The 27400-nt window shown below is 37.8% G+C and overlaps 2 protein-coding genes across 2 annotated transcripts in view; one reads left to right on the forward strand and one right to left on the reverse strand.

Moving 5' to 3' along the window:
• Positions 1-25042, forward strand: part of LOC148948161 (palmitoyl-protein thioesterase 1-like) — a 635005-nt gene extending 609963 nt beyond the window's left edge. The window contains exons 3-5 of the mRNA XM_089095721.1: positions 7217-7344; positions 20345-20500; positions 24510-25042. Coding sequence (XP_088951847.1) covers positions 7217-7344; positions 20345-20500; positions 24510-24903 — 678 coding nt within the window. The 3' untranslated portion in view covers positions 24904-25042. The remainder of the gene's footprint in view (positions 1-7216; positions 7345-20344; positions 20501-24509) is intronic.
• On the reverse strand, positions 3398-5698 carry LOC148948170 (uncharacterized). The gene is made up of 2 exons (XM_089095766.1): positions 5572-5698; positions 3398-5039 (listed from the first exon to the last, which is right to left on the reverse strand). The coding sequence occupies exons 1-2, from the start codon at positions 5696-5698 to the stop codon at positions 3421-3423; spliced, it is 1746 nt and encodes a 581-aa protein (XP_088951892.1). The 3' UTR covers positions 3398-3420.
• Positions 25043-27400: the final 2358 nt, after the last annotated feature.

A 27400-nucleotide genomic window follows, 5' to 3' on the forward strand; every position in this document is an offset into this window, starting at 1 on the left:
GCAACTTCACAAATTATTTTTCTAAAATTATTCCAACCATCTTCCACATTATGAAATTTTAAACTTTCAAGTCTAGTATTCAACTGTTCCTGGAAAGTTTCTCTCAAATTCTCATCCTGGAGTCTAATAACATCATAACTTCCCGGGAGGTAGTTACCTTCCGATATTTCAGCTTTACATTAACCCTTGACACTACTAGATGGTGATCTTTACTTTTAACATCAATAACAGCACTCCTATATACCCTAGTATCTTGTATTGATCCTGCCAGTCTTCGGTTTACTATAACATAATCAATAATAGTTTACTATAACAAAATCGCACCGTATGCTACCAACTATTTCCTCAAGCACGGAAATAATCGCACAATACAAAGACATAAAAACTAAAATGCAATCGTGACGCTCCACCCATCTCGTTTCGCACAACTTCACAAGCTTTCTCACGGGACTATCAGGACAAACGATAGCGACCCTTCTACAAACATATTCGTTCTTTTTGGTGAAGATGATAAAAATGATATAATCCGCTGTATAGTAGCAAAGGTTGACCTAACAAGTCCTACCCTAATAGTTTTACATAAAGCCAAATTTAAGCTGTGCGATGCACAGTGGGTGTAGATCCCATGCGGATATTTTTTCCTAATTTCTGCCTGTGCACCAGAATAGCAGCCTGACATGTTGCTGGCCCCATCAAAACCAACCCTCACAAATGTCTCCATGTTTAAGCTGAACGCAATGAATAGAAAACTGTAAAGCAACAGTCAGAAAACTGTTACTACCGAGTTATTAGTAAAAAGCGCTAAGTAAAGCAACCAACTAAAAAATAACTAGTTTCTCAGATATTTATTGTCCGATTCCACACCGACCTCTGCATTGGTTTGTGGCGACTCATGTAGTCCTACTCGTCGGCCCTGGACCATCACCCGTTTTAATCGGTCACTACTCAGCTTCTCAGAGCTTTCCCTCAGAAGCCACAACAGCGTGGATTTTTTTATTGGTATTATGGAGCCGTCAGAAGTCTTGATAAGACAAAACCTAGAATTCTTCATGTTCGTCACAGGCTCACTAACCCAATTTTTCTCAACTTGGTGTTTCACACAGTGAGCAATCACTGGCAAATCTTCAAAGATGCCGTCACTTTCCGTGCCCGATTCAGTGTCAGTCGCGCAAGCCTTTTCCTGCTTACCGGACAGAGTATTTTGCTCTGAGTCATCGTCTGAGTCACTATCGTGAAGTACAGAAAGACGAACATTCGGTACTCGGTGACCGAAAGCAGAAAGTACGTCGTCGGGTATCAAGGCTGTCATTATTTGCCGGCTTTCAATACGAGCTCACCCTAACTCGAGCTTGATTTCATCATCCCCGAGCAAAGAAAAATCGTAACCAACAGACACAACACCAAGGGATCTAACTCACTTGGCCTTGGGCAAGGAAAACTGTTCATTATAATATTGAGCTTCAAAATCCATTATACTTTCATATCGACGAATTCGATGTAGAAGTTTGAGGAACGAAAAGTTTATTACAGTACTGTAAGTGCTGGTTTGAGACCGCATCTTCCTAAAAAATCTTCACACCGATTGGCTATTCATGTTGGAGAGTTTGAAAAGACGTTCGAGCCCAAGCCGTTTGAATCGACGAATGAGAAGCACTAGCGAATGCATATTTATCTCTAGGCAATGGTAAAGGTTTGTGGCAATAATATTCTCATTCAAAGCATAATGTCCAGTTTTTAGGACCCAGGATCTCCAATGTCGAACGCAGTAAACAACACGACCAAGTAAAGATAACCTCTCAAGAGGAGAAAGTTTGCCGTTGTAAAAAACGTGCTGTACGCTATCCATAAGCCAAAGATAAAACTGTGTTCCTTCGCTTCCAGTTACACGCTGTTTCAGGTGTGCCGGAGGCACGGAGGCGCAGCCGGAGGCACGAAGGAAGGGACACCTGCGACGGTCAGTTATTCCCCCCTCGGTTGGAGCATCATGTAGTGTGACCTTAACATTAAAGTACCAAGAAAATGCTCTCTACCCGACTGTTCCAAGGCTTCAAAGATTGCCCTAGAATCGTTAAATTACTCATTTTATTACTTATCTCGCTGTTCCTGGACAAACATCAATTTTGGTAATTAAATCATAATCGGAACATTTTTTCTCCCGATTTTACTAATGGTCGCAAAAACTCGTTTTCCTCGTAAAACTCGTAAAAACTGAAAACAATTAACTTTTGTTAATTAAATCATTTTGCGTACATGACTTGTTTGGTAGGTCAAAGTTTGCCCACCTCCCTTCAAAAGTACTGAATTTTAGAGACACGGCTAAAAATTCTGGAAAGGCTCTAAATGATCAATTCACACGGTAAAATTACCGTTTTTGCGGGATTCTACTTTTTGTTTCTGGAAATACGAGAATATGAAGGTATTCCAACATTAATCATGCTCATAGTTACACAAGAAATAGAATATAAAATGAATGAACTATAATAATCCCATTTTGGGCTCTAGAAAAAGATTAATTTTCAAAAAAGTTTGATCCCGCCCAAATAATGATCATTTTTACTGTTTCCTTTAATTGATCATAGCTAAGAAAAATTCTTACGAGAAGATTTCCAAATTTAGATTTGGTCGTCTTCAATCTAAATTGGGAATTGCATTTAATTACAAGTGACACATGCGTGCTTCAAAACCCACTAAATGCAAACTATTGTCAGAATAGTAGTAAACTCCTTACCGTCATTGCTGGTTTTTGCAAGCTTTAAGAAATGCTTAATGCTGGGCTGGCGTCGCTTCATTTTCTTTCTTTCCTCTCACGCGACCTTTCTGTTTCAATGCTTAGCTTACACAGGAATTATAGCACCGTTTGAATGAACTATCGCCTCTTAGTCTGATTCCTTATTGCAATTCCTTCATTGCAGAGAAGCTAGTGCTTATAGCTCCGAGGGTTAAATAGTGAGAAAAATTTCTTGACATCTTGTGTGATTACAGGAGGCGATTGCACGTTTGATGATAAAATAATGATATAAGCTTGCCGGAGAAATGGATAGCCATTTAACAAAAAATTAAGAAAAGAACAGGTGTTGTAAATAACTTAAAAGCGTGAATATTTCGGAACTTACTATATTGGCACTTAAAAAAAGAAGAAAAGAAATTTCGGGGGGGGGGGCGGGCCCCTCTGGCCCCCTCCTGGATACGCTACTGTTACCTACTAATTAAGATAAGTCTCCAAGCCAGTTCAGATGAGACTTTAAGAAATTTGCTTGTGAAAGTACAAAATCAAGATTCGTCTAAGTTCATTGACGCTGAAATAAAAAAGAAAATTTAAGTAATCAGAATCATTTATTAACATAAAAGCTTTCGTAGTCAGGGTTTAAATCCCGACTAAATCGCGCTATTATTTACAAAGTGAACAAAGACACAAAAAAATTAATACACATGTCGTTTATTGTAGACAGAAACATAAAAAGGCACAAACAAATTGCTGAAGCGATTAGTGCGACACTTGGGCTGGGCTAGCTTTGTTGCTTTTGATCTTGTAGTAACTTTTTTTGTCAGCATTGGGGGTAATATATTTCTGTGTTTATCACTTGTCAGAAGAAACTGGCCAAATTTACAGATAAGTTGAAAACGGCAATCGTGGAGTGACGGCAAATTTAGTAGAGACAGTGCTGATTCGTAATCGGTGTACTGATCAGACAGTATGGCCTTCACCGCTCTTTTCTGGACTGATTCGAGTACTTCGCTCATATAGGCAGTGTTCTGAACCTGTGGACCCCATACAGGGCACGCATACTCTAATATCGGGCGAATATATGTCAGGTAGGCTGTTTCCATTTGCGGCACTGAAAAACCAAATCTTCGCATCAGTAAAAGGGTACGCATGGCACAGTTCGCCTTTTTCACTACCCCTTGGACGTGGAGGCTAAACGAACAGTCAACGCTGAACGTAACACCAAGAATAACTGCCGACGATGCACTTTGGTATGGAGGAGGGGGGCACTGAAAATTCCTTTTGAGAGGGTTAAATCGAAGAATTTTGGTTTTCGTTTCATTGATTTGGAGGCTGTTTTCAGAACACTGGTCTCTAAAGTTGACGATAAATGATTCACTGAACTGGGGAACGGTTAGAGACTTCTCAATGAGGTATTTTAAGAGGGTGGAAAGGTCATCTACGAATTTGAACCGTTCGTCAAAATCAGCCAGGACGAAGTTGATCACTGCCAAGAACAACAAGGCAGCGAGTTTAGTGCCTTGTGGGGCACCACACGTAAGCTCAGACCATTCCGAATCAGTATCACCCGGGTAGAGACCATATACACTCTGTAGTCGGTCGCGTAAGAAATCTATTTTTAATAAGAAAATATGTCTGCAAGCTCCCATAACCTTCAGATTGTTCACTGTAGTATAATGGCGTATCAAGTCGAATGCTTTTCTATAGTCGGCTAGGAGGAGATCTACAATTGTGCCTCCTTGGTCAAGCCATTCAACAATAAGGTGATACAGACGCACAAGATAAACAGTTGTACTACTACCTTTCAAGCACCCGTATTGGTATGGATCAAGAGAGCCCTGGACTTGTGACATAAGTTCACGATATATAAATGATTCTGCTACCTTAGAGAGGTTCGGAACTATGGAAATTGGGTGGAGTTGGTCGCGAGATCTCGGGTTTTTCACTTTTGGAATGACGCGCACATAAGCTCTCTTCCAAACACTGGGGAACACTTGTTCGCGAAAACACTGGTTAATAATAGAGCTGAGTGGCTTTGCAAGAAAGATGGAAAACTTGCTTAACAACTTGACAGGGAGTTCACCAGGGTAAGATGCACAGTTTACATTCAGTTTCTGAAGCTCCTTAAAGACGGTATATTCGGATATTTCACATATCTCATCAGTCCCGGTGTCAGCAATGATACTCTCAATTTCTGAGTTTGTGATTGATGGGTATGTGGTGCATATGCCGGAGAAAAAATTGTTCACTTCAGTAGCTGATGTCAGTGTGCCGTCATCTTTGAGTAGTCTCAGGTCCTTTGGCGTGGATTTCCCTGCAAGGGTTTTGACCGAGGAGTGCCATTTATGAGAGTCAGAGTGCAATAATGGCGTTATTTTCTCTTTTACATACTGTCTTTGGGGCTAGTCGGTTTAACTTCACAATTCTGTTACGCAAACTGGCTGCAGCCGCTTGATCTCCAGCTTTGTGGAGACTACAGCGAGTTTTTATCTTCTGCTTGAGTTCGCGGGTGATCCATGGTTTGTCAGTGTCACAAACTGTAATAACTTCTATTGGAAAAAAATCGTGGAATTTTTCCAACCGAAGGCTGTTCAGTCTGCTGACTTTGATATTAATGTCGGCCTCTGCATAAATGTCCTCAAAATCGTAAGTACCAATCCAGCGACCGAATTGAGCTATTGAAGACCTCGTAATGGGCCGAATTGTGGTTTTTGTTCGTTTCGGTCGTGGGATACTTGCTTGTGCTTCCCAGAAAATTATAAAATGGTCAGAATTCTGAAGGGGACCTAGAGATCAGGGAGCGTTGTAAAGATCTGCTAAGTTCGTAAAGATCATGTCAAGAGTACTGCCACTTTGGTGAGTCGGAATTTTCACTACTTGTTTCATATCCAAAACGTTTGAGACCCACTGACGATTGGTCTGAGTGAAATTGCCAGCAATCACAAATGCAGGGGAAGTGTACTTGTGGTGCATTCTGTCGACGAACACTTGTATGTGCTCAATAAGTTCTTTTCTGTTCCCAGCGCTTTCTGGATAGTACACTGACGCAACTATTAAGCAGGAGAATCTTCGTGACAGATGCACCGGTCTGCACTCCACCCACACAATCTCATGGCTCGAATCATTGGGGCTACTTAACAGTTTTGATGGTAGGTCGTCACGTATATAGAGTCCTACACCACCCCCGCGACGGTCAATGCCTCGGTTACGTCAAGTGTTGAGGTAGTTTCTGTAACCTTCAATACGTGCAGTCTCCCCAATAATGTCCCAACACTCGCTGATAATTGCAATTGGTGCGTTATTCTGCTTAATTAACACCTCCAGCCTGTCCATTTTATTGTTCAAAGATCGAGCGTTACACATTAGCATATTCGGAAGTTTGTATTTTGCTGAGAATCGCTCCGGACGCAAATTTGGAGGAGTAGATTCCGAAGCACTGCAGTTAACATTCTCTATAAACCAGGGAACAAGTAGGGGTGGAGTATCGTGAGGAGGAGCGCAACGGATTACGACTAGGTTACTCGTCGTTGTCAGCCGGTCCTTTGTCTTTCTCCTGCGGGAGATATGCACCGGGATTCTCATTTGGCGTTTCCTTTTTCCTCCTCATTTGCCACGGTGGGTTCGCTTATACAAGCAGTCCGATAAGCGAGAGCACTCTGGTGGCTCTAAGTAGCGAGCTATCTCAGTGCGCACTGGTGGTTTCTTTAAGAGTCCAAATAGCCACAAGTTACAAAAGGTAGATGGTGCCACTGTTAAATCCAGTGATTGAATCTTCATTAGAGCCGGTTTTTCGTATTTAATTTGCATGATGATTGCACTAAGTAAAGTCAGGAACTGCAAGTCTTTGGTTACTTTCACTATCAATGCAGGAATCCGGTTATATTGAGAACTGGCCTAGCTAAACTAAGAAGGCGGAGGCGGCTTTTTCAAGGCACTCTCGCCACGATCTTCATCGAGGAAACATTAGAGAAAGCTAAGGAGCAAGAGATCGCCGGGAGCAAGGGACGCGGCGAGACCTACTCACCTATTCCCAGCAATTTAAGACTAAGTAACCGGCAGGTACCAATACCGCGTTTTCGACAGGTTCCCTCCCCTCTTCTGCTTGGTCCCAAGTGACCCGCGCAGTCCACGTGACTTCACGAATTCAGAACAAACATACACATATTCACACACCGATTTTAACCTTTTTTTCGCGCCCGAAAACCAAACTCACAAACAAGAATGGCAACGCTGCGCGGCTAAAAATCACGCAATCAGCGTGTGCGCATCCAATACACACCTGGTTCCTAGAATATGGCTCTTCTTAACTGGAAAAAAATATTCACTTACTTGGAAAATCACAATTATAAATCTGGTTTCAAAATTATCCCAAAAAAATATCAAAAACTTATTCAAAACTAGTGAAATGACAAAATATATTCTCCTTAGTTATTTCACCCATGGTGCGTGGTTTCATTTTGAACTCAATGATTTACATTTAATGTTTTTCAGGATTCTGAGAATGGCTATTTCATGCCTCCAAACAAGCAAATAGAGATAGCTTGTGAGCAGCTCAGGAGTGACGATAACCTAAAAGGCGGTTATCACGGACTCGGATTTTCACAGGGTGGCCAATTTTTGTGAGTACTTCAATGGCTCGTGAGCAAAATTTTTCTTGTTTCATTTTCTATTTTTCTGTAGTGTTGGTCTTTTTAGTCTTGCCCAGATGGTCAGCGGCCTTGATCGAAGTGAGAATGATAAAACCCACATGCCAGTCCCCCCTGTTTGAGTGCCATAATAGTTTGCGGTGGCGCATTCGTGCCTATCGTCGTAGTTTAGAAAATTATGTAAAGTGGTGTGTAAGTACGACACAGCTATAATGGAGGAGGACCATTGGATCTTTTTGAGGTTGGATGGGGGGGGGGGGCTCGAATTTTCAAAATTTCATTTGTATTCCTATATTTTCTAATTTTCAGTGAACCTTCAGATAAATATAAAAGTAAGAAGAGTGGGGGGAGGAGGAAGAGTGGGCGAGGAGGGTAGAATTCGATCACCATTCTCCTTTCACTCTAGGGAATAGTTTTGGACTAAGTCTGTAATATATGTGCTTCAGGGTGGCAGCACCCCACATATTATGGAAATAAATTAAGTTTAATATAATCGATTCCACTCATATGCTTTTCTCCACAAAAGGGGAGAGATGAAAAGGGATCGGGAACACAGTAAGGATATTTTTCCGAGAAGGAGGCGAGTACTACTAGGAGCTGTATTTTTACCAAGATTTAAATTTTACCAATTTGAACTTACTGCATTAGAAAGAGTTGGAGCAATTGACAACTAATCTATTTATCGACTTTAGTCGGACTTTGGCTAGAGTTTAATTCTAGCATTTATTACAATGAGGAATTATTTGAATTTATTGAATACCCGTCGAATTAACAAAAATGATACGGAGCAAAATAACAACGAGAAAAAACTAAAAAAAAAAATCACAAAACAGCAAAACAAAGGAATCAACAAGTAAACCATACATTACATACACAAAAACAATACAGCTTTTTTTTTTTTTTGTGGGTTTGCATGATGCAGGGGGACTTAGAGTTAAAGACTATTGCCATAATATAGCCTCTAATAGCCATATAGTATAGTAGCTATATAGTATAGTAGTCATATAGTATAGTAGGCATATAGTATAGTATCTATAGTAACCATACTGCAGTTTGAGCTTCTCTTTCGTCTCAAATTGTTCCTTTGCTATGCTTGTCAACAAAAATGACCGTCTGTAAAAATGTGTTAAAAAAACTTCATAGGCATATATTTCCTTGCTGAATCTTCTTGAAAGATGAGGATGTATTATAGGCTTCCCTGAGGACTGTAATGCTAAACCATCCATATTATTAGCCGATGTTATCGGTTCTATTAAGGAAGGAGTGCGTACTCTTTTGTAGAGTACGTACTCCTTTCTGTAAAGAATTCGAAATATTTTTTTTAAATTCCTCCCTAGGAAATGAAAAGAAATGAACTTTGCTGAATTTCTATGGAAGACGTCAGTTGCTGTTCCTCCACATCATTGACCAGCACTACAGAACCATTTCAGGATTTTCTGTTGTCACTCTCTCCCAGATTGTTATGTCAATCACTTAGTGTAAAATTCGTCAACATTTCCTCTTCTTTTCAATTGTAGAATTATTTCAAAAGCCTTAAGGAAAACAAGAACGGATTTTTTTTCTTGTCCTAGTGCTCTATTTAAATAGCAAAAGGCTGCACCCTTCAACAAAGCGGTACTTTCTGTCATTTTGTTGTACAAAGCAACAATAACAGCCAAAAAGGGTAAAAATACTATCGAGTGAGAATTCTAAGATATTCTTTTGACTTAGGATTATCAAACACTATCTTCTCTTCTGTCAAATTGTACAATTATTTCAGTAGCCTTAAGCAACTGAAAATTGAAATTAATTATTGTTCTTGTACAAATATCAAAAGTCAGCACCGTACAGCTCAGTGGTGCCTTCTGCTATTTTGCTGCGCAAAACAAAAATTTCAGCCAAAAAGGGTCAAAATACTATCAAGTGAGAAAGGTTTTTTTCGACAGCTTATCCCTTCACGGAGAGGAACTTGCTTCCACCAGTGTAATGAGCTGTTCGTGCTGTATTTGCAGAACTCCATAAAATTCTGTAATTTGAATTTAGGGAGTCTGAGGCGTTAACTTGTCAGACTAGGGCTTGTATGGGGTAAAAGAGCTACAAGCTAAGGGATTTTGCGACAGCTTATCTCTTCATGGAGAGGAACTTGATTCCACCAGCGTAATGATCTGTTTCTGCTGTATTTGCAGAACTCCATAAAATCCTATAATTTGAATTTAGGAAGTCTGAGGGGTTTACTTGTCAGACTAAGATTTATATGGAGTACAAGAGCTACAAGCTCGAGGTTTTTTCGACAGCTTATCCCTTCATGGAGAGGAACTCGCTTCCACCAGTGTAATGAGCTGTTTCTGCTGTATTTGCAGAACTCCATAAAATTCCATAATTTGAATTTAGGGAGTCTGAGGGGTTAACTTGTCAGATTAGGGTTTATATGGGCTAAAAGAGCTACAAGCTCAGGGGTTTTTTAGACAGCTTATCCCTTCACGGAGAAGAGCTTGCTTCCACCAGTGTAATGATCTATTTTTGTTATATTTTAAGAACTCCATTAAACTCTATAAAATGAATTTAGGGAGTCTGAGGAGTTAACTTGTTAGACAGGGTTTATATAGAGTAAAGGAGCTACAAGCTCAAGATTTTTTGACAGATTATCCTTTCATAGAGAGGAAGTTGCTTCCACCAGTGTAATAAGCTGTTTCTTCTGTAGTTGCAGAAGTCTGTAAAACTTTATAATTGGAATTTAGGGAGACTGAGGAGTTAACTTGTCAGACTAGCGTTTGTAGCAGAGAAGACTAAGATGTTTTGGTCACGGAATGCACAGACCAGATGACCATATAAGCAAGAGGTGCCTCAAATGTCTACCACTACCGGCATGGAAGAGTAGATCAGGAAGCCAAAAGAAGACTTGGATCACGACAGTGAATTTTGTTCTGGAGCCAATCGGATGGTTCAGAAAATATGTTTTTTGTTGGGATCGTCACTGGCTGGAGATCATAGAGTCTGCCACCCTCGAGTGACACCTCTGGAAAGAGACATGTCCTCGTCTGCTGGATGTCACGATGAGCCTGGATGGGACATGACCGTGCAACATTTATAAGTAGTAAGTACAAAGTTCTGTTAGAACTAGTGGAATAAAATTAAGTAATCACAAGCAATTTCGAATGCACTATCATCCACCAAAAACAGAGAGAAACTGACCTTCTTTCTTAATTCGTAAAAGCTATATAGATCTTACAATGTCAAAACAAGAATTCTGATTTGGAATTTTGCAACTTCGAAATAAAAGGAATGATATGAACGAAATAAAAAGGAAAGTGGAGTCTTGTAATTTCAGATAGCGGAGGCGTAAAATATTCGGATGTTGACCAGAATGGTGAAATAAGTCTTTTTATTTTCGGTCCGTTTATTTTGAATTGAAATTACCAAGTATTTTGCAGTAGATTGCATCAAGACATGGCTAATTGTAGATAGAAAGAGAAAAGCCAAGACAGATATTTCCAAGTAATTGAGATGCAAATGTTTAAATGGCTGCGGCACGGGTAAATGGCGGGAGTAAGTATGACTCTCTTATTGGACACATACTTGTTTGTTAGTTTTTGGAAAGACACGCAATGTTTTTGGAAATAATTACAATGAAAAGAAATGAAACTCAAGCCTCGGATCTTATTGGTTTTAATTTATTACAACCTCGGCACGCCTCTGGATATCCTTTGAACCTTGCCGACCAAGGTGGGTTAAGAATAGCCACCTGGAATGTTTTAACGATGAATAAGCCGGGATCCAATGACCTTGTAGGGTTAGAGATGTTAAGATGTGGGATTGACATACTTGGAATGACAGAAACACATTTGACGGGAACAGACGATGAAGAATGATTTGGCCACGGCAAACCTCCGGTAGAAGGAGCGGTGTAGGCCTGCTTCTAAACAAGAATGCAAAGAAATGCCTCATATCCCACAACCCACTATTCGGATAGACTACTCACTGCCCGCTTCAACCACAAGCTTGGGAACATGTCGGTTATTGTGTGGTACGCACCAACAAATGTCTCCCCAGAGGACAAAAAAGACAAGTTCTACTCAGCTCTGACATCTGCTCTATCCTGGATTTCCCCTCACGATGTTTTGCCTGTGGTGGGCGATTTCAATGCAACTGTATCAAATCCCAGTGGAGGTTTTAAATCTGTAGTTGGACCGGTTACCCCTGACTCTTTGAATGAAAATGGGACCCGGTTCCTCCAGCTTTGCGCTATGCACGAATTGGTCATTGTCAACAACCTGTTTCACAGGAAAGACATCTATAAGCCAACATGGTATAGCAACGATGGGCGAACGCGGAAGATGATTGACTATTTCATAGTCAACCAAAGATGGCGCTCATCACTTACGAATTGTAGAACATATCGTGGCGCTGAGATAGGGAATACAGACTATTCATTAGTTGCTGCGAACTTCCGCCTGCGTCTTAAAGCCCAGCCTTCCGAATGGTGCCAGGCAAAATTAGACACCCAGAAGTTAAAAACTGAGGCACTCTATCAACAATACTCTGTTGAAAGTCAGAATAGTTTTGAATGCTTAAGTTTAATGGTTCATCTTATCACGTCCTGACAGAGTCAAAATAAGGGTGTTTTATAGGTTGCTACTAGAACTTTTAGTTATATCTTATAGTCAAAAATTTACGGGTTGTCACAAAAAGCGCTAAGTATCATTGAATAGTCCCAAAAAATGCAGTGGGCCAGATATATGCCCTCCAACAGACGGCTAAACGGGATTATAAATAATATTATTCACCGTGGTAAACAACAATTTGTTGATAAAAAAGCTGAAGAGCTAGAATATGCGGCACGAAAAGGTGGCGTCATGTCACTTTTCTAGCTTGCGCAGGACCGTTCGGAATGGAAGCAAAGAGTCTCATCTCTCTATACGCTGGGCCACCAGCAGGAGCCTTAAGTCAAGTAAGTGAGTAAGACGCCTGCCTAGAGTCTCAGGCATTTTGACCAAGAACTTAAAATTGACGAGGTCGAGGCTGAAGGCCTCGACCGGGTCTGTTAATTTTGAATTCAAATTATCAAGTATTTTACAGTAGTTTGCATCAAGACATGGATAATTGTAGATAGGAAGAGAAAAGCCAAGACAAGACAGATGGTCCAAGTAATTGAGATGGCAAATGTTTAAATGGGTGCACGGGTAAATGGGGGGAGTAAATATGACTCTTATTGGGCACATACTTGTTTGTTAGTTTTTGGAAAGGCACTTCTGCCTAGAGTCTCAGGCATGTTGACCAATAATATAAAATTGACTTAGGGCCTTTAGATTGTCTGGAATGAGAGGCAAACAAGGCACGCCCGCCTATGGTCTTAAGAAGGTTGACCAAGAGTTTAGTATTGACATAGGACCATTAATTTGCTTGAAATAGCAGGCAAGCAATCGTTTAAAACCATCTTTATCTTCAAAATAGTATCTGTCTTGGCTTTAGACCTTAGAGTATCTGTCTTGATTTTGAATTAAATTATCAAGTATTTTGCAGTAGGTTGCATCAAGACATGGCTAATTGTAGATAGAAAGAGAAAAGCCAAGATAGATAGCCAAGACAAATAGACAGATAGAAGAGCCAAGACAAATAGAAAGATAAGCATTAAAATATTCTATGTCCTCTCAATGGTTCTCATGTTCTTAAATAACATGGAAGCCTTAACGGGACAACCCGTAGATACCACCTTTTACAATTATCCTAATTATTTGGTTTCTCTTCCTGTGAATCAACTCGACAACTTGCCTATTAGTTAATTTAAATCTGAGTTGTGTGAGGTTGCTTGGTAAGTATACTTTCGAAGCAGATTGAGATTGATGGAATTGAAATTGACATCAAATGTATAAATATTTTTGCTTCGGGATTATGACGTTATGTACTTTTATTGTGTATGAAATATTTATGTAAGTATTTTTCTTTCGGTAAACGGTTTTACTCTCCCAGTTGTTATCGATTTTTTTCTTTTTTTTTTTAGTAGCACACACTCCCAAGAGACGCTTTTGATGTGCTACCGATTATTTTTTTTCTGTTTTTTTTATAATAATATATTATTACTACTACTATTAATGCATACAAATTGTTTCAGCCTAGAGTGAGCAGACGAAACGGGAAGCACTTTTTTTTCTACAAGAATCCTCAGTATCTTCCGTAACCATACAAAAAATCGAGCTATTTATACCAACTTTTTCGAATCAAGATTTCATAAGAAAGAATTTTTTCTTTAGTCTAGTTCCTATTCAGTACTAATATCTAGTTTAATGATATCTGAATAGATATCTAGTCTACACCAACTTTGTCGAATCAAGATTTCATAAGAAAGAATTTTGTCTTTAGTCTAGTTCCTATTCAGTACGAATATCTAGTTTAATGATATCGAATAGATATCTAGTCTAAACTAGATATCTAGTTTAATGTTTCGTCGCAATTTTTTGTGCTCTTTTATTAACTTAAATATCTCGGCTTTCCATGTTTTATGTTTTGTTTATGACTGTTTTCGCTCACTTAATATTTGGGAATAATGAAAAATATCATATATGTATTGGTTTTTACAATTGACCCTGAATTCCATGACAGGAATTAAGGAGGGTAAGTCAGGTAGAGTAATTAAGTAGTAAGTGACTCAGTAGAGTATTCAGGGTAAGTCACTTTCTTTTGCATTTGGAATAAATTTGGATTTACCGAATGATGAAATCTATAAATATATCCATGTTTCACCGTTTCTCCATTTATTGTTCTAACTAGATTTTCAGAGTTTTAAGGTTGTGTAACTTGTGAACAGATGTGATTTATCTTTGAAGCTGTGAACTTTCTCTATTTACTCTTCTAAATTAAGACCTTCAAAATAAACAAAAAGGGTATGCACTCTTTGAACAGAATTAATTTTTTCAATGAATTTATTTGTGTGTTAATGAGGCTGCACTATTTTCTCTATCTAGGGTTAATTTAAAGCAGAAATTTCGGAAGCTTAACTACCTACCGGGAAATTATGATGTTGGTAGACACTAAAATGAGAATTTGAAAGAAAATTTCCAGGAACAGTTGAATATTAAACTCGAGAGTTTAAAATTTAGCAATGTGGAAGATGGATGAAATAATTTTAGGAAAGCAATTTGTGAAGTTGCTGATGGTGTCTTAGGGAAGAAAGATAAGATCGCAGCTAGGAATATCAATGAAAAGGCTTTATGTTTGATAGACAGCAGAAGAGGCCTGTACTAGAATTATCTGATTGATAGATCATAGGAAAACAAACGGAATGTAAAGAAAGTGGAGAAAGCATTAAAATATGAACTAAGGAGGTGTGAAGTGGAGGCCATGGATAAAATTGTGGAGGATCTTGAAGATACAGCTAGACGTCATAATAGTAAAATGTTGTTCTGGCATGTTAATAAATTGAGAGGGGTTGTCAATTTGGACTTGTCCCTGTTACAGATAGAAACGGGGCCACTATTAGTGATAAGGAAAGAGTTAAAGAGAGATGGGCAGAACATTTTGAGAATGTGCTAAACCGAGATAGAGTTGCAGGAAAAGATACAGAAGAAAATGAAAAAGTTTGTGATATCTTGGATATGAAGGAAGATTTGTTTTGTGAGGAAGAATTTGTGACAGTACTTAAAGAATTAAAAAATAATAGGGCTCCAGGTGCTGAGGCGTAGTAAATGAGTTTCTTGAATATGGTGGCTCTGAGGTTAGAAATAAGTTACTGAAGATTATGAATATGATTTTGGAAAAGGGAGAATACCTAGCGATTTTAGGAAAACCTTAACTAAACCACTGTATAAGAAAGGTGATAAGAGCGAGTCTGGTAATTATCGAGGCATTGGCCTGGTCTCTGTTGGTAGCAAATTACTTAGTAAAATGATACATTTTAGACTGAGAGATGCTGTAGACAAAGTTATAAGAGAAGAACAGTGCGGTTTTAGAAAAGGTAGAGGATGCGTTGACCAAATTGTTCCTCTTAGGTTTATAGTTCAGGAGTGCTATAGTTATCAAACACTTTTGGTCCTTAGTTTTATGGATTATGAGAGAGAGAGAGAGAGAGAGAGATTTATTCTAAAGAAACAAACAATTTAAAATAAGTTTAACGGCCACCCAAATAATTAAACTTTTCCAAGGGGATGGCAAAAATACACTAAAATAACAAAACAAAAAAAAAAAAACTATTTATATTACAGTCCCCAAACAGCACCACAAACCTTACACCTTAACATTTTCATTAAATTTACTATCATATTCATAATCATCACCCCCAGGAGCCATACAAATTTTACCAATATTATTATTAAAAAAAAAAAAAAAAAAAATCATACTTACTAAAATGCATCCCTTTAATTACTATCTTAAACGAAGAAATATCACCTTTATTTTTATATTTTGATCAAGATGGTTGCAACTTCTGATCCCCCTGTGGAGCAAAGAAAACATCGATATGGCTGAAACAACCAGCGGAATATTAATCTCTACAGATGACCTAGGATCATATTCATGGACAGAAGATCTTAGGTTTGCCAAGCTATCAAAACACGGGAGGTTTATACCCTTATGAATCCTAAAAATGAATAGAAGTGAATACAACTCCCGTAATCCGGAAGCTGGCAGTATCTTTACACGCTCATACGCGTTTCGTACCGAATTCCGGGGTTGTAGGCCATCTAACAGCCGAACAGCGTTGTTTTGTAGAACTCGTATTGGCCGAACAATAGAAAGAAATGTTCCAAGCCAAACGCTACTACGATGCAATATATATGGATGGATAAGGAAATAATAAAAAAGGCGCATAACAAAAGGAGGAAAAAAAATGCTTTAGTTTTCTCATTATACCCAGTTACGAGACACAGTTTTACAAACATAATGTACATGGCGCTTGAATGATAAAACGTCATCAATATAAACCCCCAGGTACTTATAAGAACACACCCGCTTTAAAGCTCCATGCTATGTTACAATATCCTGAATCCATGGATAAAAATCTGGTGAACAGGAAAAAATAACAAAATTAATCTTACCCAGATTAATCTTGAACCTATTTACCCTCAACCAGGAATATAACTTTTCAATAGCATCATTTATTGATGTCTGAAGTAATTCTTCTGTCTGCGCGGTACTAACAGCAACTTTGTCATCAGCAAATAATGATACCTTCTCATTCTAGGGACTTTTGGCCATATCACTAACATTAAAACAACAACTTGGGATACAATTAGGCATATCATTAATATACAATAAAAAAAGAATCGGACCAAGAACTGACCCCTGCGGGGCACCACTAGCCACTGGGTGGGAGCCTGAATGTATACAAGTCATCTCTGCAAACTGGTACCAGTTACTAAGGAAGCTCCGTACAAGGTCAAGAGCTTTACCTCGGATCCCATAGACCTCGCATTTTTCCAGGAGTAGGCCATGGTCAACTGTATCAAAAGCCTTCTGTAGGTCTAGAAACACTGCACCAACCTTAAATCCTTCATCTAAAGCTATGTTAGTTATACTAGTCAAAAATATCAATGCATCCTCTGTCTTCCTATCTTTTTTGAAACCGAACTGATTATTATTCAACAAATCAAACTTCTCTAAAAAATAGGTCAACCGATTACTAAAACATTTTTCAATAAGACGAGAAATAACTGGCAAGACTGATATTGGGCGATAATTACCCAAATCATTTCTATCACCACCTTTATAAACCGGTGTCACTCTTGCTTTTTTTTAAATCTGGAAACCTTCCTTGACGGAAGCAATCATTAATCAGTGATGTCAAAACACCAGATATACAAGGGAAAATACATTTTAGAATTTTTAGGCTCACTAGGTCACTACCGGACGAACTATTTTTCATGCTATAGATAATATCCCTTAACTCATCTAACGTAATCATCTTTAGATGTAGTGATACATTTGCAGGAGATGGTAGAGTAGATCCAAAGGGCGGGTTTTCTGGAGACGAGGAAATCATCTCGGCTAGTTGTATGCCTACTGAACAAAAATTATTTAGAAACTCATTACATATCCCAGTACCATCTGCAATTATAACCTCATTAACAGTCACTTCAGTTGGTAGAATATTAGAACGCTGACCTATAACATTACGGATTATTTGCCAAGTTTTCAACGGGTTTCCTTTTACATCCTTAAATTTCATACTAAAATATTTTTGTTTAGCCTCACGGAAGAGATTATTCAAACCGTTACGAAAAGCACGGTATCGCTCTTTATTCTCTTCCGTAGGTTTTAAAGCTTGTGACTTAAACAGTCTGTCTCTTACATTTATTTTTCGAAGAAGGTCATGCGTTATCCATGGCTTCCTCCCATGATGTTTTCGACCATTCGAAATCTTCACTACTCCCACTTCCTTAACCATTTCTAAAAGCTTACTACAAAAGAGTGAAAATTTTGTATTTACATCACTCTCATTTTCCAAACAGAGATACCCATTTAATATGATCCATATTAGTTTTTAGTTTCAATAGGGCACTACGATCAAAAACTACAACTCTTTTACTCCGTTCAGGAGTTTCTTTCTTAGGGATAGATACCTAAAATTGTGCAAAAATACCAAAGTGGTCAGATTCAACATTTACAAGAACTCTTGGCGATCTAAAAGGTGCATTGGAAAAAAATATAATCCAAAAGCTTTGCAGACGTCCTAGAAACTCTAGTTGGGATGTTAATCATTGAGAACAGACCATAAGACATACACAAATTTAATAACTGAGAAGTCACTAAAGACTCCATATCCAGCATGTTAATATTAAAGTCACCTAGAACGAAACAAGGGTTATTACTAATTTGTACTTTTGCCAGCTGTTCATGAAAATTCTCAAAAAATTCTTGAATAGAACCAGAAGGAGGCCTGTACACAATTACTAAATATGTATCAACATTATTCAATTTAGCTTGTAAAACTAGTGTTTCACACGCCATTTCCTTATATTCACTTTGATCGTCTCGGACTCTAACATGGAGATCTTCACGAAAATAAGCCGCAAGACCCCCGTGTTGACGTAACTCCCGGTTCCGAGTAAACAAAGTATATCCAGGTATATCTAAAAGAGCAGAATTGTGGTCCCTCAACCAGGTGTCTGTCAAAGCAAACACATAGAAAAGATTAAGTTTAGGAAAAATCAAATGTCGTAATTAGACCCTGACAATTCAAATGAAAAATCCCAAAATCTTCCGATCCACCATGCCGACACTCAACATCCTGAAAATCATAACTAAAAACAAATTTAGAATCCTCAGGGGGGGGGGTCAAAAGCTGGAACCACAAAGTCCAAATTTCTATTAATACATTTATTCAAATAAATATAAAAATTTACCTTCTTATTTTCCAAATCAATTATACTACGAGCCCCCAGGGGTTGAACAACATATCTAACCACTATCTATTAAATATTCAAATGACCTGTGGTGACGAATAGGGCATGTACCAATCACAATTAAATATAATCTCTCAATTCTCACAACAAAAAATTAAACAAAAATAAACAAAAGAAAAAATGAAAAGAAAAAACACAAAAAGAAATAAGGTGTACATTCTAAATAAATGAACAAGCCTTCGATTCTGTTGAAAGAAGAGCTTTAGCGAAGATCTTGTCCTTGTGTTGTATGCCAGACAAATACATTAAAGTGATTAGTGCTATGTACGAGAATAACACTGCTGCGGTTAAGGTGGGAAATGAGGTTAGCAGCTGGTCTCGTATTAAAACAGAACTTCAGTATGGCTGTGTCCTATCTCCCTTTATATGGATCATTTTGATGGACTTTGTCTTAAGGAGCAGAGGAAACGCAATGAGAGATCACGGAATCAAATGGGGAGGAAAAACTGACCTGGACTTAGATTATGCTGATCATTTAAGCATCCTAGATGAAATATGTGAGCAAAATGAATGAACTTTTAGAGGTTTTGCGAGTTTAGGGTGCTAGAAAAAGTTTGAAAGTTAATGTTAAGCAGACTAAGGCACTAAGGCTAGGAATAAGTGAAGATGAAAAGGTGACATTGGGTAACGAAAAGATTGATCAGGTGGACAGCTTCACTTACGTTGGTAGTATTATTGGTAAAGACGGTGAGGGCAGTAAAGATGTTAAAAGTAGAATAGCCAAGGCTCAGGTTGTTTTTTTACAGTTAAAAAAGTTTAGAAGAATAGGAAGATAAATCTGCAAACCAAGATTAGAATTTTGGAAGTTACAGTGATCAGAGTGGTCAAATATGATTCTGAAGCATGGGCGCCCCAAAAAGCGGATGAAGATTTGCTAGATGTTTTGCAGAGAAATTGCTTATGGATTGTTCTGGGTACCCGGCTGACTGACCGTATTTCAAACAGTATACTGTACGAAAAGTATGGTTTAATCCTGCTTTCTAGGGCTATAATGAGAGAAAGGTTGAGATGGATAGGACACGTCTTGCGGATGAAGGATGACAGATTGCCGAGATTGTCCTTTTCGGCCAACCCTCTAGGGCTAAACGGAATGCAGGTCGTCCTCGGTTGGGGTGGGAGGATGTCATAAAGAAATATTTAAACTTCCTGAGAGGGTGTAAAGATGGAGGCTTTGAATAGATTGGGATGGAGGAGGAGCGTGCGTGGCTGTGTTGGCCTCAGGTGGCTTGGTGGTGCGGGGAGTTGTTAGTAGTAGTAGTTCTGTTCTGAATTAATATGTTCAGAGTTTATAAAAGTGTTTGCACTCAGTATACATATATAATTTGTCCATGGTAGAAGGTGTAGGAATTATTGCCTTTTTGGTTGTCGCACTCATATCCCGTTTTTTTTTTTTTTTTTTTTTTTTTTTTTTTTTTTTTTTTTTTTGGTAAGCGAGGACAATGGACCTCGTTTTTTTGGTACAACCAAGTAAAATGCACCTGTTTTTAAGAGACAATTGGTTGAAACATGAAAAAAAGGGAAAAAAATCATACTTACAAAAAACTTTCAACTTGCTGAAATTTTTATTGTTAACAGTTTATAAAATTTATGTCTCTTTGTAGGCGGGGCCTGGCACAGAGATGCTCCGATCCGCCAATGAAAACTCTGGTTACTCTGGGAGGTCAGCATCAAGGGGTTTATGGCCTTCCGAAATGTCCTGGGGATAGCAAAAAGTACTGTGATTACATACGAAGGCTTCTCAACCATGCTTATTCCAAGTAAGTTTATGTTGGTTCGTTAAGTTATATACAGGGATGTAAGGGGCATTGACCCCCCTCCCAATTTTTGCGTGACTCCGCCAAATTTTTGTCTAGTCGCCAAAAGAAAAGAAAAATTAAACCTCACTGAAAACAAAAGTCAATATAGGTTAGAAGAATAATAGCGGGATAACAACAAAAGACTTGATATATTTTTATGAATTGAAACCTGGTTAAAATTAAGGGCTATAAATATCTTTCAGAATTTTTTGGCCTGTCAAGGAGTTTTCTTGGGGAGGGTTAACTCCCTCTCTTTCCTACGCACACAGATATATGACGTTAATTTTTAACAATCATTTTTTAATTTTAAGGAGTGACTTTTTAGCTAAGAATGGATTGGTGGCTTCTATTTCCCATTTTTGAAAAGAGATTCACACATTAAAAGCTTAAAGCTTTCTAGCCAATAATCTCTGCAAGAAGAAATGGACTAACTATAATTAATACGTGTGGTGACACTGAACTGGAATACGGTTAATTAAAAAGTATACTGCTTTGGGATTTTATTCAAAATCTTAGATTTTCTTTTTTCGGTGACCAACTTGACCTTTGGTTCGACTCTGGTAACCCCTCTCCCACCTGGATTCGGCCCTCCTATAATTTATTTATGTGTATTTACTGTTATAAAATGCTTTAGACTTGTATTTTGCTGATGTTTAATCTCTGGCTCATAATGGTTGTTTCGTAGGAACTCCAGCGCAACGTGTGAACAAGCTTAATTGTTAAAGAACTACAATTTAGATCATTTTTTATATAGCTTTACTAACTAAATTTTCGTATTTATTAGTGGTAATTGGAAGATCATTTCCCACAAGTATCTTTTCAACAACCTTTGCAGATGTAACCAGGCGAAACTTTGAACTGCTAATCAATAACAGGTCGAATGCCTATTCATTTCGATTTTCAATTTCAATTCGTTTTTTTTTTCAATTCAATGAGTTTATTTACAAAGACAAAAAATAAATCACAAATAATAAAAAATACTCAGTCCATTTCTGGATGCCGAGAACCACAATCAATATCATTTCAACATTCACCGCTCTTACTCCCAGACACAACATTACCTCTCAATAATAAAAAAAAGACAAATAACCATTACCTTCCTGCTCCTTTCCCCAGGGGAAGCCACCCCATCATAAATTTAAAAAAATATCATACTTTAGTAATTTATATTTTAATCTTAAACTTTTTATTTATCACACTTTACATTATTTATCACACTCTACTTTAACTTTTCTTTTGTAATGACAGTAAATGATTTTTTACTCTTTTTTAAATGACGCTAGGGAGCTCCTACCTCTCAGCTCTTCCTAGATCAGATTCCATATCTTTGCACATGTTATATTATGAGCAACACCTGATCGTGCAGTTGGGGTGAGGATATGTGCAGGTTTGATGATGATCGAGTAGGCTAATTATGATGGTCGGAGATAGGCCGAGATAATGTTTTAAATGAAAATGGCAGCTCACCAGCTAGAAACTTAAACACAAAGGTCTGACAGTTGATGCAGCGACTCTAGTGACAAGTACTCTCCATTTCTTCCATTGAATATAAGGCATTGTCTATGAATAGAATTCAGTTTTGCAGATGAGATTTGAAAGTTGACTGCCAGATCATTGCACAGTACTGTAAATGGGGCTTTATGAGGGCGTTGAGGACCGAGGGACGAGTGTTTTCTGTGGCAAGATGAGTTTCAGTATTTTTATTATTCCAAGAATCCGGGATAGCTTCAGCTCTACTCCTTGGATGTGATACTGAAACGACAGGTTCTCATCAAAGAGGATTCCCAGGTATTTCGTAAAGCACTTTTCTGGCCGACTAATCAGACCTCTGGAAGTTAGGATACCACATGGAAGTTGGTATGGGATACCATGGAGGATGGAAGTTGGGATATCTTCGGATGGACACCTCCGACCCGGGAAAAAAATAAAACGCAAGATTTATCAACGTTAATGACTAGTTTAGCATTAAATGCTAAACGCATGAAATGTGACGAAATAATACGATATAGGACCGAGCCTTATCAAACACTAAATATTCCTGATGACAGACTCCTCCCTTTTCCTCTGGAATCTAGACCCTTTGACCGGACCCCTTGTTTCTTGACCGGAGTCAAAAAGCGAGGAGATATATATCGGACGAATTCATATTATTCTGGGCAATGTAATATCATAATTGGCTACGATTACAAACCGATTGTTACAGAAGCACCGAATATCAATAGAAGTACAAGTGCCTATTTTAGAACTTACGAGAACTTAAGAAGGCCAGAGTCATCCCCCTAATTTCTTAGTATACATCCCCCTTTTTTTAACCCCCCTTTATTTTACTCCCCCTTTATTTAGCATTCATGAATCATCTACATAAAATGCTAAATAAAAGTAACAATGTAAAATTTAAATTTTCATTTGAAATAGCAATTACGGTGATGAATGAGTTCTCGTGAATTCGGTACGAAGGTAAAAACATCGATGCAATCAATATTACACGATTTTTTGCAATGATAAATCAATCCTCTTGAATTTGGTATGAAGGTGAAATGATCGATACCATCAATATCACATAATTTAGATTTTGGGGTTGTGTGTTTTGTGCAATTTTATAACAATGCACTCCGGTTGAAAATTGATCTGAAAAATGGACAAGGGCAAACAAGGTGTTGGGGGCTATCATTCACAATCTAAAATTTATTTATATATGTCAAAACTAAGTAAATAAATACCATCTTTTGTGATGGTATCTATACCATTATAGAATGTTTCTTCCAGGTGATCTAGGCTGCTCTAATTTTCATTGACTCTTCTCTATTTTTACACGGTGACTATATCTTTTATGTACCAGGGATGATCGTTTGAAACTAGCGGCTGTAGAATCAGGAGAGCCCTCCTTAGAACAGAAAGTTAGAGTTTTCAGTCATAAAAAAGATTGCTTTGCAACAAAATCCAGCTTTCGATCATGAAGCCTCAGGAATTTCTTTGAAATTAATAGAATCAATGGTTCTTTAAATCAATCTCGTGTAGGGGTGGGTGTCTAATTCTTAAATCACTTTGTTGGGAGACATATTGGCCTAATCATACAATTTAGGCCCTTAGGAGTGGCAACCCCCTTTTTATTTTGAAATTATTTTATAATAAAATAGAAAGTTGTATTCATATCCTTACCTGCACATTAGTGGGGGGGAGGGGGGTTACTCCGAGCACGAGCGTTGTGCAAAAAAAACTGCCTCCTAAAGTTATCTAAAATGGACCCTTAGGGATGGCAACTTTCTCCTTTTTTTAATATTTTATAATAAAATAGAAGATGCTTTCTAGCATATCAATTGGGGAAGGGGGTTGGGTTGTACCCCGAGCATGAGGGTTGTGCAAAAAAACACTGCCTCTTAGTTTTCTAAAATATCTTTTATGTACCAGGGATGATCGTTTGAAACTAGCGGCTGTAGAATCAGGAGAGCCCTCCTTAGAACAGAAAGTTAGAGTTTTCAGTCATAAAAAAGATTGCTTTGCAACAAAGTCCAGCTTTCGATCATGAAGCCTCAGGAATTTCTTTGAAATGTTTCTTTATGTTTAATTTCTTTGAAAATGTTTCTTCCAGGTGATCTAGGCTGCTCTAATTTTCATTGACTCTTCTCTATTTTTACACGGTGACTATATCTTTTATGTCAAAGAAACCTGCCTCTTAGTTTTCTAAAATGGGCCCTTAGGGGTGGCAACTTTCTCTTTATTTTGAAAGCATATTATAATAAAATAGAAGATCTTTACCAACACCTCAGTTGCAGGAGGGGCTGGGTTTCATCCCGAAAATGAGGGTTGTGCGAAAAACCCCTTCTTCTTAAAGTTTCGACAATTATATCCTACCTCTCTAGGAAAACTACCTCTCTGGCTCTCCCTTGTGGGAACCCTGAATTGCAATTCATGGAATTTCAGTCACATTCAGGATCTTATTTTATTTTCTTACACTCTTTATTCTTTTTAGTTGGGTTCAGAGAATTCTGGCACCGGCAGGCTACTGGCATGACCCTCTTGATGAACAGAGATACAAAATGAAGAGCAAATTTCTGGCAGATATCAACAATGAAGTTTCCATTAACCAAGACTACAAAAAAAATTTAGTAAACCTTGAAAAACTAGTATTGGTCAAATTTAACAACGATACTACAGTACAGCCTAAAGAATCCTCATGGTTTGGATATTATAAACCTGGATCGCTTGTCATTCAGATATTAAATGAAACCTCTCTATGGATTGAAGATAGACTTGGTTTAAAAGAGATGGGAGATCGTCTTGTTCTTCTTGATACGGATGGAGACCATTTGCAGTTTAGTGAAGATTGGTTAGTAGCCAATATTGTTCGACCTTATTTCAAATAAATTCGCAAAACGATTTAATATATTTTTTGACATGTTTTAGACTTTTATGTTTTTTTCTCACATTTTTGGACTTTTTCACAATGGAGTATGTGCGAATTTATGTAATTTTTATACATTATTTAAGAAAGTTAGTAATTCATTCTGCTATTAAAATGTTTGTGTTTACTTTATTTTTTAATTTAATTTGTACCTTAGTCATTAGTTTTAAGAAGATGTAAGAACTGCTTGCCAATAAGAAAGAGGCCTGAAGCAACTTCTGCCAATAAAAAGAAGACTTATGTAATAAACCACAAGTTAACTGCTGACATAGATCAGAACTATCAGTTAAGCCAGGGAGGCCGAAGCTAATACGCAAAATCATTCGAAAATCCAGTGGAATGGAAACCAAACACTTAATATTCTATCAAGTGTTAGATTAAAAGGATCCTGCTTGTCTTAAGACAATTTCAATTGCTAAGCCCCAGAAGGCATTTCAAACTGAAAATATGTTAACACAAATGGTTTAAACAGGGAGAACCTGTGGTCGTCTTAATGATAAGGAACTTATTGGATTGTTAGAACAAGTTGGCGCAATGCAACAGTCCAAACCTAGTGTGACTGAAATTTGATAGAAGGGCCATGTTAGATGATAGTGATGATGATTATTGGTGAAAAATGGTCAATTTTAAACGTTACATCGCAACATTTCAATGCCATAGTCTGCCACTATGCCCCTTCTACGGCCTAATCTGCCACTATACCATAATATACCACTTCTGTGTCGCAATCCATGATCGATAATTTTGGAGACCACACTGCCTTTCCATGACGATAAATAAAAGTTCAAATAGGGATAAAATCCTTTTAATAGACAGTGATGATGATAATAGACTAGTAGAGTGTTACTACTGATAACGGTCACTGCATATGTGACCGAAATATCTGGTATTTTTATGAATTTATATCACTGTTATCATCATCACTGTCTATTAAATAGTCAGTGATCCAAGGCTCGCTATCGTTCAAAAAAGGGAAGGGGTGGCTCACATCAGCTGCAGTTGGTTTGAGGGTGGATGCCAGGGTAATCAGGGGCGCTTACAACGAATATCGGGGTGCACAAGTTCACAGGCGTGTAGAACATGGTCATTTCAGCCTATAAAGTCAAATTTGGCCTATAACGACGTCATACTGCTTTTGATTTTTTTTACATGGTAAAATAAACTGAAAACTTTATAAACTTGACATATTCTGAATCCTAAGAAAAAGTACTTTCACCTGGTATTTTTAGTTTTTCCCACAACTTTTATTTCTAGTTAACTCCTATTTAATTTTGAAAAGAGGGTTTTTTAATATACTTTTTCTTAATTTTTTCGGTTTTTCTGAAATTTTTGCTTACACCAGTATATTTTTTTATGCTTTATTTGAATTCTGTTCGTGATTACGAGTCAAAATTTGTGTCTCTTTTCCTAAAAATATTAATTCTTGAGCAACTATCTATTTTTTCTAAATAGCGTCATAGCTTTCAGAAATTAGCCTACAATGACCAAGCTTTTTTAAAAATTTTTTAGCTGTTAACAAAAAAAAATGAAACGGATCAAACTCCACATCATTTGAACTGTCCGAATGTCCTTTACATGTTGTAAATACAAACAAAATCGAGACTTGAATCTGCAAGAATATATAAGCGTTTGAACAAGAAAATCCCCCCCCCCCCTCAAAAAAAGAAATTTTTCTGAATAGTGGCGTTTTACTTTAAATATTTTCAACACAACCTGTAAGTTTTATTTCACCAAACGATAGATCGCTCTTTTCTGAATCAAATAATTCATTGACATTCTATACAACTAATACTTTTAACCAGAAAAAAAAAACAGATGCCTCGTTCTGTGATCGCATGCGTGAATTTGGTTTCCACAGCAATAAAAAAAAGCCGAGCATCTTAAATATTGGGTTTTAGTTCCATAAAGCACTTAGCCACAAAAGGTTTATTTCTCCTTTATAGGCTAAAATCGTCAAGTTCTACATTAGTGCGAGCATGTGATTCCCGATATCCGTTTTAAGCACCTTAGATTACCCCGGCATCCATACTCAAACCAACTGCGGCTGATGTGAGCCACTCACTCCTCTTTTTTGAACGATAGCAAGCCTTGGATCACTGACTATTGCATAAAGCACTGAAAATTACGGCATAAAAGGAAAGGATTTAGGATATTTATCTGATCTAGCTAAAGGTAAGGATTCCGGCAACAACGATTTTAAGGGGTGTCAGTTGTCTTGCGTGAGGTACACCATGTTGATACAACTAGTTCTGAAGCATGCAAACCGATAGGAGATGCGTTGGATAGCATTGCTCCGCTTTTCTCGGAGTACAGATCTACCATACGAGTCCAGATCTACCATAAGGAATCATAGCCTCTGGATCAACTATTAGATCTCATCCGTACCGGAAACGCCTATCTTTATGCTGAAACAGCTGCGGACTAGGGATCACACATAAAAGCCACAAAAGAGATGATTC

Source organism: Artemia sp. Qi Xiang Cuo, chromosome 10 (genome assembly GCF_049724085.1).
Source record: "Artemia sp. Qi Xiang Cuo chromosome 10, ASM4972408v1, whole genome shotgun sequence".
Taxonomy (NCBI): domain Eukaryota; kingdom Metazoa; phylum Arthropoda; class Branchiopoda; order Anostraca; family Artemiidae; genus Artemia; species Artemia sp. Qi Xiang Cuo.

Excerpts from the sequence above, each read along its gene's own strand:
- LOC148948170 (XM_089095766.1), bottom strand. The coding sequence starts at position 5,698 with ATGCACCACAAGTACACTTCCCCTGCATTTGTGATTGCTGGCAATTTC. Across the intron at positions 5,040-5,571 it reads TCCGACTCACCAAAGTGGCA|GGAAATCCACGCCAAAGGAC; the intron begins GTACTCTTGACA and ends AAACCCTTGCAG.